Genomic DNA, 13,731 nt, shown 5'->3' with positions numbered 1-13,731 from the left:
TATATATATGTCTAATTTATCTTACTTGTTGGGTTAGTGTCTGGGTCATGACCACAAAGATAAGACTAAAACCTGTGTTTCTTGTGTCTCAAGAATTGCTTTGTGATTTTGATTTTCTTGGATACCTAGTTCCTTAATTAGATTTCATCCCCCAAAAATGTTCCTTCGGTTATTCTGGGAAATCATTTGGTGGTTTAAAAATATGAATTTGACTTTCATTTTTGTGGTAGAAGTTTTTGTCATACTATTTTAGTCATTGGAAACACTGGGAGAAAAGCAGTTGTAGAGAAGGATTACAAAGAGTGATTCACCTTTTATTTAAGGCTTGCCACTGCTGACCTAGGGAGGCTAATTTAGAAGTGAATCATTTATAGAAAGTTCTACCCAGTTCCAGGCAGGGCTTTATACTATATCCTCATGAAGTTCTAAATAAAGCGTACAGTATCGTGTTTCTAAATATCTGCCTTCTTGCCAATTTTGTATCTTTTCTAAGCTGCGAAACTGTTTCTAGTGACTAGAGGTATTAAGGAACTTTATATAAAGTGATGTATTATTTATAAATGAATCCTAGAAATTTAGAGTGTATATTTTAGTGAGAAAATAATGAGCATGAAATTTTACATGACCATGTTTACAACACAAAGAAATGATGTAAGCAGTCAGTTTAAAAATTATTTCACTGGAAGACACATTTTGAAAATTCCTTAGTTCCAGTGTCTCAAATTAAGCAATCATGTATTACATTGTTTTGGTATTTGTTAAAACTTCTAATGTGTCTGACTTTTAGAAGTAACTTGTTTTGTAAGCTGTCTTGCTCCTTTTGGGGAATGGATAGTTTTTTTTTTTTTTTTTTTTGTCCTTTTGAAGCAGGGTCTCCCTGTAGCCCCAGCTGTCCTGGAACTCACTATGTAGACCAGGCTGGCCTTGAACTCACAGAGATCCGCCTGCCTCTGCCTCCCAAGTGCTGGGACTACAGGCGTGTGCCACCATGCTCAGCTGGGAATGGGTAGTTTTTTAAAAAAATAAACAAGCTTTATTTGGCTCCGCACACACACAGCATAAAATACATACTTTGTAGTAGTTTTTCATTGAAAGATTGAGTTCATGTTGGCACTACGGCTAAAGTATCATGGGCTAGAAAAAAATTCCTGTTATGACTGTGGTTAATTAGCTATGTGACCTTAGACAAAATTTTGAGGTCTGAGTTAATTTTTTTTGTTTTTTGAGACAGTAGCCTCAGCTGGCCTGGAATTCGCTATGTAGACCAGACTCAGTCTCACAGAGATCCACCTGCCTTTGCCTCCCTTGTGCTAGGATTAAAGGTGTGCACCACCACACCCGGCTGAACTGATGTTCTTATCTCAAAGGGCACAGTGATATCTAGCTCTGCTCCTGAGTGAGGACTAGTTGAACTAATGCAATAGGAAGTGGCCAGGGACTTGATAGCCCTATGCAGATGTCATATATCCAAGAACCATTTCAGGGAAAAGAGATTGGAGTCAGTCAGTGATGGCTGGAGTCCTACTGGGACCAGATAGTACTTATGTCACCCTGAACAAGATGTTTTTCTAAGCTGTACAAAGGAGAGTGCAGGGCTAGGAGTGTAGTTCAGTGGTGGTGTGTTCTTAAAGATTAATTGGTTGATTGTGTGTGTGTGTGTGTGTGTGTGTGTGTGTGTATGTCACAACCTGTGTGGGGTCAGAGGACAGCTTTCAGGATTGATTCTCTTTTTCATCTTGTTTCTAGCTTTTTATGGGGGTTCTGGGGATTGAACTCACATCATTAGGCTTGCGTGTAACAAATGCTTTTACCTGCTTATCCACTTCACTGGCCCTAAAGTGTATTTTTAGCATGCTTGGGAGCCTGCACTAGAACAGACAGACAAATAAATACATACCACAGGTTGAGTATCTAAGAGGCTTAGACTTAGAAGTGTTTTGGGTTCCAGTTTCATTTTGGATGTTGGAGTATTTGCATATTGAATACACATTTCATTTATGTTTTGTGTAAGCCTCACACACTTAGCTTGACAGTAATTTTCTACTTTAAATAATTTGGAGCATAAAGCAAAGTTTTGTGGTATAAAATATTAAACTTAGGACATCATGTTGAGGCACAAAAAGTTTTGGACTGTGGAACATTTCAAATTTGCATTTTCAGATTAGTGTTGCTCTACCTGTAACACATCTTCACCTGGAACCCTTCTCAAGGCCAAGTGTGTAAATAGCTGGTACCCTTAAGTCATCAGTGTTTCTTGTACTTAATACTAAGGTTCTTTTATCCTTTTAGATTTTCACCTCCCAAGCATGCTGTTTTCACGGCACGTTAGTGAGAGCAGAAGCCAGAATCCGAAGTACTTTGGTGGGAATAGGAACCTGTATCCAAACTGTGCATACCTTGCCCCAGTCTATGAACAGAGCTAGAAAATAGCTTTGAGTTAAAAAGGTTTTTTGAGGGGCTGGAGAGATGGCTCAGCAGTTAAGAACACTGGTTGTTCTTGCAGAAGACCCAGGTTCGAATCCCAGCACCCACATGGCAGCTAACAACTGTCCGCTTCTGTCCTCTGTGGGCATTGTGCAACATGGGTGCACTTACCTACATGCAGGCAACACACTCATACACATAAAAAAAAAGTTCTTTGATATAACCCTTTAGGTGGAGAATCATGTAACACAATGCACTGAATATTTTGGAAGAATTTTTTGGTGACAGGTTCTCACTGTGTGACCCAGGCTGGTTTCTGAACTTTAAAAAAGTGATTTATTTATTTTTATTTGTACAAGTGTTTTGATTGCCAGTATGTTTACTGGTATGTGTGTAGGGCCCACGAAGGCTGGAAGAGGGTAACAGAGCCACCATGTGGGTGCTGGGAATTGAACCCGGGTCCTCTAGAAGAACAGCAAGTACTCTTAACACCTGAGCTACCTCTCCAGCATTGGTTTTGAACTGATTCATCTGACTCTGCCTCCTGAGTGTTGGAATCATAAATGTGCATCATCACGCTTGATGCCTTTTGGAAGGGTTTTAAGTAATGTAATTCTGTCCTTCTGGCGTGGCTAGAATGGCTCTCTTCTGTTCAAGCACTTGGGGCAAGTGGGCGATCTTTACCCCCCAATAATTACTTTGCTTTGAGGCTCAGTTTGTTTTATTTTTTTTCTCTTCCACTTCAGGATATTTTTAATTCTGGCTATTATAAGGGAAATTCGCTAGATGGAGGTAACATAAGCATTTTTTTTCCCTCTTTGAGAAGAATCCTTTGAGACTTATACTATAAGAACAACCCAGAGCTGGAGAGATGGCCCTGCATTTAAAGTGCTTGCTATTTGTCCAGAGTACCCGAGTTTGGATCCTAGAACCCATGGCAGGCGACCTACAACCACCTGTAACTCCAGCTCCAAGGGGGATCTAACACTTCTAGTCTCTGTAGGCCCCTGCACTTATATACACATCTTCCCACCCACACACATATACATATGATTTAAAATAAAATAAATCCTGAAAAAAGTACAGCCCAGGTAAAATGTAGTCATTGGCAAAAGAAGCAAAAAAATCCTAAATTGTTTTCTTATATGTAATGATGGGGACCGTCCCCCAGGAAAGTAAGGTAAAGTATTGGGCTTATTAAGATGCAGTTCTTTATTTTCTATAACGACATTGACTGATACTTCTGCAATGCTTACTTGAGATAAAGTATACAAAGAAAGCAAGGTTATTGGGAAGATCAAGATATAGGAAAATAATCATAAAAATTTTTAATATTGCTAGTTTGGATAGCTATAAGAGATAACTATTTAAGTTACTTGCATCTAAAACCACACCCACAAATAATGCAATTCTAGCTGCATACACCATGTTTTTTCAGGTGTCTTTGGAACATGTACAGCTCAGTTCCTGTCTAAGGAAAACATCAAACAAAAGAGTTGAAACTGAACTTCCTGGAGTTTTAAAAATAATGTTGACATGTTTCTGGAGAGATTTGCTTATCTGTCTGTGGACTAAACCACTTTTTGAAGCACCAGTGACAGATCATCTCCGTAGTGCTGTTCACAAGGGAACTTTGTAGAGTATGTAGTGGCGCCTCCAGAGGAAAAGCAGCAATTTGTTGTGCTGGTTCTAATAGCTCAGGCTTGTCCCAGCCATGTGCATTTCAATGATGAATAGTCACAGTCATGTGATAATTTTAAAACAGGATAGCAATTTAAACATAAATACACAGTTAAGAATACTGTCCATGAATTATCTTTCAATTTTAAAAAGTTGAATAATATAGTATAATAATATAAGGAATATAATGAAATTTTTTCCTGGTTATGGTATTAAAAAGGAGCAGTGGGGCTGGAGAGATGGCTCAGAACACATGCTGTTCTTCCAGAGGACCCAGATTCAATTCCCAGCACTCGCATCCTGCTAACAACCATTTGTAACTCCAGTTCCAAGGGATCCAACACCCTCTTCTGGCCTCTATGGGCATTGTATGACACAGGTGCACTTACACACATGCAGGCAATACGCTCATACACGTAAAATAAAAATAATAAAATATTTTTTTAAAAAGGAGCAAAAACTAATATCTTCGACAAACGCCATGCAACTTAGGAAGCTTTCAAGCATAGGTTAAAATATTGTTCAGAAAGCACCTTGGAGGGATAATAATGAAAGACCTTTTAGACTCTTTGGTGTCTAAAGTTCTTTTACATATAGTCTCTTACTGAATTTTGTGACAACTTTATGATGTAGCCCAAGCTTTAGTAATATCATGGTTTATATGAAGATCCAGGAGGCCAAATGACCAGCCTACATCACTGAAGTTAGAGGATACAGAGCTGAGATGCCTCTTTCCTCCCTTCCACTTTCTCTTCCTCTTTTTCCTTTTCTTTCCTACAGGATCTTATTGTGAACCTCTTGTATTAGTCTCCCAAATGCTGGGATGACAAGTGGGCAGTACTATGCCTGCCTTGTCCCTTTTTATTTTTCCTTTTATATGACAAGCTGGGCTAACCGCTGTATAGAGAGCCATTTATTTTGTTGATTACTGTCAGTGACGGGAGGGGTGTGTCTGTAATTTTCACTGGAGGATGTGCTAGTTGTTTTTTTTGTAGCTGTGACAAAATATCTGAGTAAATCAATTTAAAAGGTCAGGATTCTCTTTGACTCTTGGTCTTAGATGCTTCAGTTTATGGGTACACCACTTGGCACCTGAGCAAGGTAGACTGTCATCAAAGGGAGGACATGGAAGTTCAAAGATACCTCTTTCTTGGCAGCTGAGGGAGGAAGGGAGGAAGAGGGAGGAAGAGAAGAGAGAGAAGAGCAGAGAGGGGTTTGGGATGAGCCATTCCCTCCCAGGGTATGTTCAGGGACTGTCTTCCTTGGGGCCCTGTTTCCTGGTTTCTACTTCCTCCCAATGATGCCATTAAATCACTGGTCCATCACTACATTAATCTACCGCTGAGGTTAGAGGTCTCCAAACCTTTGACAAGTGAGCCTTGGGGACATTTCAGATCCCAATCAAAACAGGGTCTAGAATCTGAAACTAGCATGAGAACAGGATACCTTAGTACCCCAGTGTGTTAAAAGGAGCACTATTTATCACATGCTCCACAATACTTTTATACATACATATGTATATAAATATATTCAAATGTGTATGGGCACACATGTATGCTTGTGTGTGTGTGTGTGTAAACACGGAGTTGACCTTGGGTGTTTTCCTTGATTCTTCTCCATTTTGTTTATTGAGGCAGAGTCTTTTGCTCACTGATTCTGGCTGGTCTACCCACCAGCTTGCCCTGGGGATTCCCTGACTCTGCCTCCCAAGTGCTGGGATTATAGGCAGCCACCACCCCTGTCCAGCTTTTTATGTGGATGCTGGGAATCAAAGCTTCAGTCCTTATGCTTGTGTGAGAAGCACCTTATTCACTGAGCTATGTCTCCAGCCTCACATTTTTTAAAAGAATAAAATTAGGTAGGTGTAATGAACCGTTAAAATGAAAGGAATTACAGAGAGCAGAGGAACCATGTTTGTTTCTGTGAGTTAGGAGTCTTTTAGTGAAAGCAATGGAAAGTCAGCCCCAGAGTAGCTCAGTGAAATTATCAGCTCTTGGGACTAAAACCTGGCACAAGACTGAGATTCAGATGGAATCTGTAAGTTACAAATCTGGCACAAACTGGTTCAAACATGATTACTTACCATTTTATGTGGAAGAGTCGGTGTGCCTCAACAAGGAGCTAGCCTCCCTTCGTTTCTGTTGTTGTTGACCTTGGCTCTGGCTTCTTCCTCAGCTGGCAACAAGATGGTGGTGGAGGTTCCTGGACCACTTCTAGGTGAGGTAACAGCCAGGAAAGAAGGGGGTTGTCTTCTGCTGTGTTTCTCTCTTAGGAGTGAAAAAAGCCTCTCTCCGGAACTTTCTGGAGTCCTTTTTTTATGTCTTATTGACCAGTATTAAGCCATAGGTCCATGCCTAAGTCACTGTGTAGACTACCTAAATCTCATGCTTGGAACAGGGCATGGAAATAATTTTTCTTCTCAGGACATGGGAGGTCTAGATACCCAAGGTTGTGTTAGGAGGAAGAGTGGACAACTGATGTCTTTTGGTAAGTTAGATGCAGAGGCTGTCTTCCTGTCTGCCGGTTTTGATCCAGACTCTAATGTTTGTTCAGGAGGATGCGGAGGGGGCTAGAGGAAGGAAAGAAGCCGGAGGCAGAAGGAAGTGGGTGAAGCCTGTCACTTTCCCCATAGCTTCTGTGGAAAAGAGAAGATTCTTTCTCTAGACAGACACCCCAACAAATTCTTTCTTAGACCTTCGTGGCCTAAAGTGGACTAGAAATTACTCATTAAATGATTTAAACTTAATCATGCTTTAATTTAATCTTTATGGAGCTGAGGATCGGGTCACTCCCGCCCCAGCCACCAACTACAGATGTTGCTACCCAGAACAGTTGTAATTCAGTGTCCTCTATCATGTGGCCCCCAAGGACAATTCTCCTTTGCTTAATCCACTTCTCTTGTAGAGAAGGTACAGTAGTGGGCATGAACTGAGAGAAATAACACAAGACAAAATCCTACCAACTAAAAATTGACATAGAATACGTGTTAAGTCCCTCAAAAGTTGTATGGAATCTATTAGGTGTGTAGAAGACAAAGAAAAACCATTGCCCTACAGTGATAATAATAGAAAAAACTTAGGCTTCATTAGGAAGATTTTGACAGCTTAGTAGCCTGTGATTAAAGCTGAACTCATGATACAGCATTTTTGGCCAAGGAAGTGATGTGTCTGGACATCTAGAAATGAGAAAAATGTGAAGTATAAGATTGATAAAGAAATGAGATTGTAAAACTGAGCTGCCCAATATAATAACCAACAGTCAAATACAAATATTAAGTGTGTTTAATGTGGCTGACTGGTTCAAAATGAGATGAGATAGGAGGGTAAATATATACAAGATAATAAAAATTTAATATAAAATGTAAATGATCACAACAGTAATTAAGAAAAATATTTTGATTTATTTTTATTTTTATGTGTACGAGTGTCTTGCCTACATGTATATAAGTGCACCCATGCTGTGCAAAGTCCACAAAGGTCAGAAGAGGGTGTTGGATCCCCTGGAACTGGAGTTATAGACAGTTGTTAGCTGCCACGTGGATGTTGGAAACTGAACCTGGGTCCTCTGCAAGAGCTGTCAGTGCTCTTAACCACTGAGTCATCTCTCTAGCTCCAACACATGACATCAATAACTTTTATACTGATCATATATTGTTATGATAATTTTACTTATACTAGGTTATATAATTAAGCTATAATTTATTTTACATTTCTTCTATTAATATAACTTTTAAAATTTAAAATGATTCATATTGCATCTTTTAACAAAGTTGAATAGTCATACTTCATCAGTCTTATGGAAATGGGTAATGATAATGTGTGAAGGACAGATGATACCCTGGGGAGCACCAAGCACAGATACCCTGGGGAGCACCAAGCACAGAAACCCAGGGAAATGTTGAGGATTTCACCTTACCATGAAAAGCATAATAAAGTTGTTAAGTATAACTGATCCATCATCTTATGTTTCATGGTACCTTGCTATGAATTTACTATCCTAATCTATTTTCGTTTAGTTTAGTTTACCCTCCAGAGTGTTAAGAAAGTTAAGTATTGCACTTTCTGCTTTTTGTTGAACCACTTTAATCTTTGCAAGCAAACATTTTTTAAATGAATGTTCAAGAATATGATTAGTTTACTCTTTCTTTTCTGGTGTTATCTGTTTCCCTTTCCTATTTCTGTTATTATTATTACTATTATTTTGGTATAGAGAATTGAACCCAGGTCTCACAGATACTAAGCAAGCACTCTACCACTGAATCCCACACCTCTAGCCTTCTTGTTTCCTTTTTATAATGAGTGCTTACTTGCTGTGTTAATTGGAAAGCCACAACTTTCTCATCTACAAAATACAGATGCTATGACCTGGGATGTAGGTGTGTTGTGTTAGGTGAGATAAATGCCCGTGCCCTTGAAATGCCATTCAGATAGAAGCTAAGCAAGGTGCTGTGTTAGATAAAACAGGAGAGAGATGGATGACTCTGGTCTCTCCTCCCTCAGAGGGAAAATGAAGAATCTGTGTTAAACCAAGTGGACTTCAGGCAAGGTGACACAGACAGGCAGTAGAGTTTATTCTGTATGTGTCAAGAGAAAGAGTAATCTATTCCCCTGAGCAGTCAGGTTTGATCACTCTCTCAACAGGCTGAACCATAGGGATGGATGAGATTTTGGATCAAGGGAACTGAATGAATGAGACTAGGAAAGTTCACAGGGCAAATTTGAGGTTCCTTTAGGTTTAAATATTCATGGATTTTTAATATATTACAGTAGGTTCTGTGTTGCCCTGCTGTGCCTCGATGGATCATCTCCTAGTCTGGGGGTTGCTTGTACAAAGGAGACTGACATTCCTCTGTGCATATCTGTGTCTAGCACAGAATGTGGGAACCTTGTCCCAGAGATACATTTGCTGATAGTTGTGCATTGATACCCAGTGTAGGTTTAAATTTTAATTTTTGACATTTCTTTATCTTACATCTGTATATATGTGTGGGGGTGTGTATGGAGGTGAGAGGACAACTTGTAGGAGTCAGTTATCTCCTTCCACTGTGTGGGTCCTGAGAATTGAGCACAGTTCTTAGGCTTAGCATGAGCGCCTTTACCTGCAGAGCCATCTCACTGGCCGCCTAAATTCTTACTCTTACGTGAGGAACACATCAGAAGCCCTGGAGCTTTATTGTAGTTCCTGCAGCCAGGAGGCTTATTCCACCTCCCAGTGACCATCCTAATCCTGTAGGTTCTCAACTCAGCCTCCCATGGGGCTCTTTTCAGCAAAGGATACAGCTGGCTGCACTCCTTCTAGAAAAGAGAAAAAGATGGCTTGCCTGCCAACTTGGGGCTACCTGGGAAGGAGTGTTATTCTGCTGGGCAGGAAGCACAGTCAGTATTCAGAAAATACAATGTTTGCTCTGCAGCAAAGCCGGTCTTTGGGGTGAAAGAAAATCGGCAGCTTAGGGACTCGACCCTCTGGGTCTTCTGATCCCTCCATGCTCCCGTAGAGTTTGCTTTTCTATTTTCTACTTAACTGCTGAGTTGTTTCTATGTTAGTGTGGTTACAGTTATGCTGTATTCTATATGCTCTATGACTGACAGAGTCACTGAAAGCAGAGACCCGAGAAACTTCTTTTTCTATTCACTTTCTCTGAACCCTTGGCTTCAGAAGTTAACTCAAGCATGTTTTGACATGGCCTAAGAAATCATTTGATAAATGTTAAATAACTGCCCCCTGTGTTTGAACTCCTTGGGAATGATGGCTGTGTTAAGGCCCAAGCTTCTGGTAGGAATTGGGGATGGTGGAAATCAGGGACACAGGGAAACGGTTGAGAGTGAGGGCAGAGCTGAGGGAGAGACTGTGACTTGGTGTGCCCTGGTGAAGGGTCTGTTGTATTTAAAAACTTGGTTCCTGAGGTGGTGCTGTCCCTTAGTGGAAACCATTTGGGCTGTGGGGCCCAGTGGGGGGCCCTTAGATCACCAGGATATGCTGTGGAAGGGATTTGGGGACTCCAGCCCTGAATTTAATCTTTTTTCTTTTTTCTTTTTTGGGTCTTTTTGAGACAGGATCTCAAAAGCCCCAGCTGGCCTGGAACTCACTATGTAGACCAGGCTGGCCTTGAATTTACAGAGATCTACCTGCCTCTGCCTCCCGAGTGCTGCAATTAAAGGTGTGCGCCACCACGCCTGGCCTGAATTTAACTTTTTGACCAGTAACATATTATCATCTTCTCTTCTCTTCATAGTTTTGTATTTGGGCCTTCAAACTACCAGATTATGGGTGATAAATTAAAGAGAGGCACTGAAAACTTTAAGATGAGCCATATTTGTGAAGGAAAATGAGTTCAAATAAAACTTGACAAACTAAGATGTGTTCACACAGTTTCCCACTATCAGTTATGCTTTTTGTCATCTTTTTACCATTCTGTGAATTTGGGCAGATTACTTAACTCCTCCAGACCTCAGTCTCCTTTTTAAGTTTAGGGGTTACATTTGTTAGTCATTGGCATCCGTTTTATCCCCTAAACATTTTCATCCACTGATTAAATTGCTTCCTCTTCTCCCCTGGTGCTGGGGATTGAACCCATGACCTTTTACATGCTAGGCAAGTGCTCTACCACTGAGCTACACTCTCAGCTCAGCTCCACCTCAATTGCTATTTTGAAGCACTATAATGCAAGATTAAAAAAATATTCCTTATTTTAAAATATCATTGTAGCATGTACATCACTGCCATGCACACAAACATGTAGGCCTTTGGGAATATAGCCTTAAATTTTAGCCGTATGAACTGCAGGTCACATTTAAACCCCTTTGAAGGTGATGAGGACTCAACTCAGATCCTTTGACAAGTACTGGCTTTGTGACATTAAGCAAATTATTTTACTAAGTGTTGATTTCTTGTTTGTAATGTGGGGATAACAATGAGCTTTGTAAAGTCAGTATGATAACTGGGTATGGTGGTGCACACCTCTAATCCTAGCACTTGGGAGGCAGAGGCAGGCGGATCTGTGTGAGTTCAAGGCCAGCCTGGTCTACATAGTGAGTTCCACACCAGTTGGGCTTACAGGGAGACCCTGTCTCAAAAATCCCCCCCCCAAATAAAATAAAGCCAGTATGATGACTAAGGGGGATAGTAGATGTAAATGACTTAGCCTGGAGCCTGGCCTTGAGGAAACATTCAATACTTATTGCCTAATGTTACTCTATGGAAATGTTACCTCAGATTCTATACAGTCAACAGTTTACTAATGTAGTTTATGATCTGGACTTTTGCATGATAAATTGAGGGCTATTTCATTCAATAAATATTTATTGAATAAATTAATTAATAACCAGGATGTCTTGCTGATGGAGATTGACTTAAAATGTTTTTTCTCTTTCCAGATCTTATTTTGTACTTTAAACACACCTAGAATTGACATGGGAAAACTCCTAGGAGCACAAATAGGTCTTGAAGACTTCATATTTGCCCATGTGAAAGGGATAACAAAGGAAGTGAATGTGTATAAATCTGAGGATTCCCTTGGACTCACCATTACAGATAATGGTGTCGGCTTTGCTTTTATCAAGGTAAGGAAAAGAAGAACAATCCCGGGGGTGAGGGGATGTTGACGAGATGGCTCTGTGGTTAAGAGCACTTACTGCTGTTGCAGAGAACCTAGTTTGGTTTCCAGCACCCACATGATGGATCTGATGCCCTCTTATGGCCTCTGTGGGCATTGCACACACCTGGTGCACATACATATATTTAGACAAAACATTCATACATATAAAAGAAAAGAAAATCTTTTTAAAAAATTATGAGATGACCTAATAAAGAAATTTTCTAGATGGGTGTGGTGGTGCATGCCTTTAATCCCAGTACTCGGGAGGCAGAGGTATGCAGGTTTCTGTGAGATTGAAGCCATACTGGTCTACATAGTGAATTATAGGCCAGCTGGGGCTACAGGGAGACCCTGCCAAGTCAAAGAGAGTAGAAATTATTTTCAGAGTGAAAACCAGTGCATTTGGGATTTATGAATTGATGTTTCACTTTTATGTAAAAAAAAAGTTCAAAGATATTTTTTGTTTGTACTTTACTTGAATCCTTTGTGCTTTAAACTTCCTGTAGAATCTAGAACTTGCTGTAAGGGAAAGCCTGGCTCTAGTACTCTTCTTCAGTCATATAAGTTGGCCTCAGTCTGTGGCTCTAGCACCTAATGATGCTCTTGCTGATTTCTAGTGATTTGGCATTACTTCTGCCTGTATGAACTTCACTTCTGTACCCTTTACTCATTTCTTTGAAAATGTTATACAGCATCATCTGAACAATGTATTCCTTTGTTTAAATATGAAGAGCGTGATATAGAACTGTAAAGACGAAGTTTGGAATAATATGAAGATGAGAAAAACTAAGATGTAAAAAGATCTCTTAAAACCAATTCCACTGTAATGTGTAATGAGTCCGTCCATCCGTCCATCCGTCCCTCCCTCCCTCCCTCCCTCCCTCCCTCTCTCTGTATAGGAGGTATAGCGGTTGGCCCCAGAAGCCCAATGCATGCTGGCATGCTAAAGTCTGTGCACACTCAAATGATTAATGCAAATAGCACAGTATTTGCATATAACCTATGCACATCATCCTGTCTATATTAAATCATCTCTAGATTACTTATAATACCTGTGTAAATATTGTACAGTGTTTCTTGGAGACCAAGGAAAAAGTCTGTATAGATCGATACAATTTGAAAATTTTCTTTTGAGACAGTGTCTTGCTGTGTTGTTAAGGCTGTCTATGAACTCTTAGTCTCAAGTGGTCCCCCTGCCTCAGTGCTGGCTGTAACTGTATTAATAACAACTAACTTATGTTGACCTCTTATCAAATGCCAGTCATTTTGAGTGCATTTTCTTGTTTAACCTTCCCAACAATTCTATTTTAATTTAATTTAATTTTGTGTGTTGTGGTGTATGTGTGTGGTATATGTATGTATTCATGTGGGCTTGTCCACATGTGCATATGGGTGCCCACATACATGTGTGCACATGTGTATAGAGGGCAGAGGTTGATGTTGAGTGTCTTCCTCAGTCACTCTCCCCTTTATTTTTTGATACGAGGTCTCTCACTGAACCTGGAGCTCACTGATTCAGCTAGGCTTGTTGGCCCGTGAGCTTTAGGGATCTGTCTGTCTCTACTTCCCCAACGCTAGGATTGTAGGTGCATGCTGCTATGTCCAACTCTATATGTGGATGCTGGAGAGCTAAACCCAGGTCCTCATGCCTATACATCAAACACTTTACCAACCAACCCATCTCCTCTCACAAACTTGCCTCACAACAATTTTATTTTTTAATTTTTTATGTGCATGAGTGTTATGCCTGCATGTATGTAAATGCACCCATATCATGCAGTGCCCGCAGAGATCAGAAGAGGGCTTCAGATCCCCTGGAACTGGAGTTACTGATGGTTGTTAACCACCATGTGGGTGCTGGGAACTGAACCTGGGTTTTGCCTGCAAGAGCAGTCAGTGTTCTTAACTGCTGAGCCATCTCTCCAGCCCACAACGATTTTATTTTATTGGCATTGTGTCTATATATATATATATATATATATATATATATATATATTTTTTTTTTTTTTTTTTTTTTTTAGAAAAGTCCTCCT

The 13,731-nt window shown here is 40.2% G+C and overlaps 1 protein-coding gene across 1 annotated transcript in view; it reads left to right on the top strand.

The window, feature by feature from the left end:
- The window catches only part of Gipc2 (GIPC PDZ domain containing family member 2), an 81,116-nt gene that overhangs the window by 23,183 nt on the left and 44,202 nt on the right, over window positions 1–13,731 (top strand). Inside the window, exon 2 of the mRNA XM_008848633.3 lies at window positions 11,478–11,663. Within this exon, the coding sequence (XP_008846855.1) occupies window positions 11,478–11,663 (186 nt within the window). The remainder of the gene's footprint in view (window positions 1–11,477; window positions 11,664–13,731) is intronic.

The sequence above is a fragment of the Nannospalax galili genome, unplaced genomic scaffold (assembly GCF_000622305.1).
Source record: "Nannospalax galili isolate Female #2095 unplaced genomic scaffold, S.galili_v1.0 scaffold1124, whole genome shotgun sequence".
Lineage (NCBI taxonomy): Eukaryota > Metazoa > Chordata > Mammalia > Rodentia > Spalacidae > Nannospalax > Nannospalax galili.
Note: the sequence above shows the minus strand (reverse complement) of the source record. Positions and strands in the feature narration are given on the sequence as shown.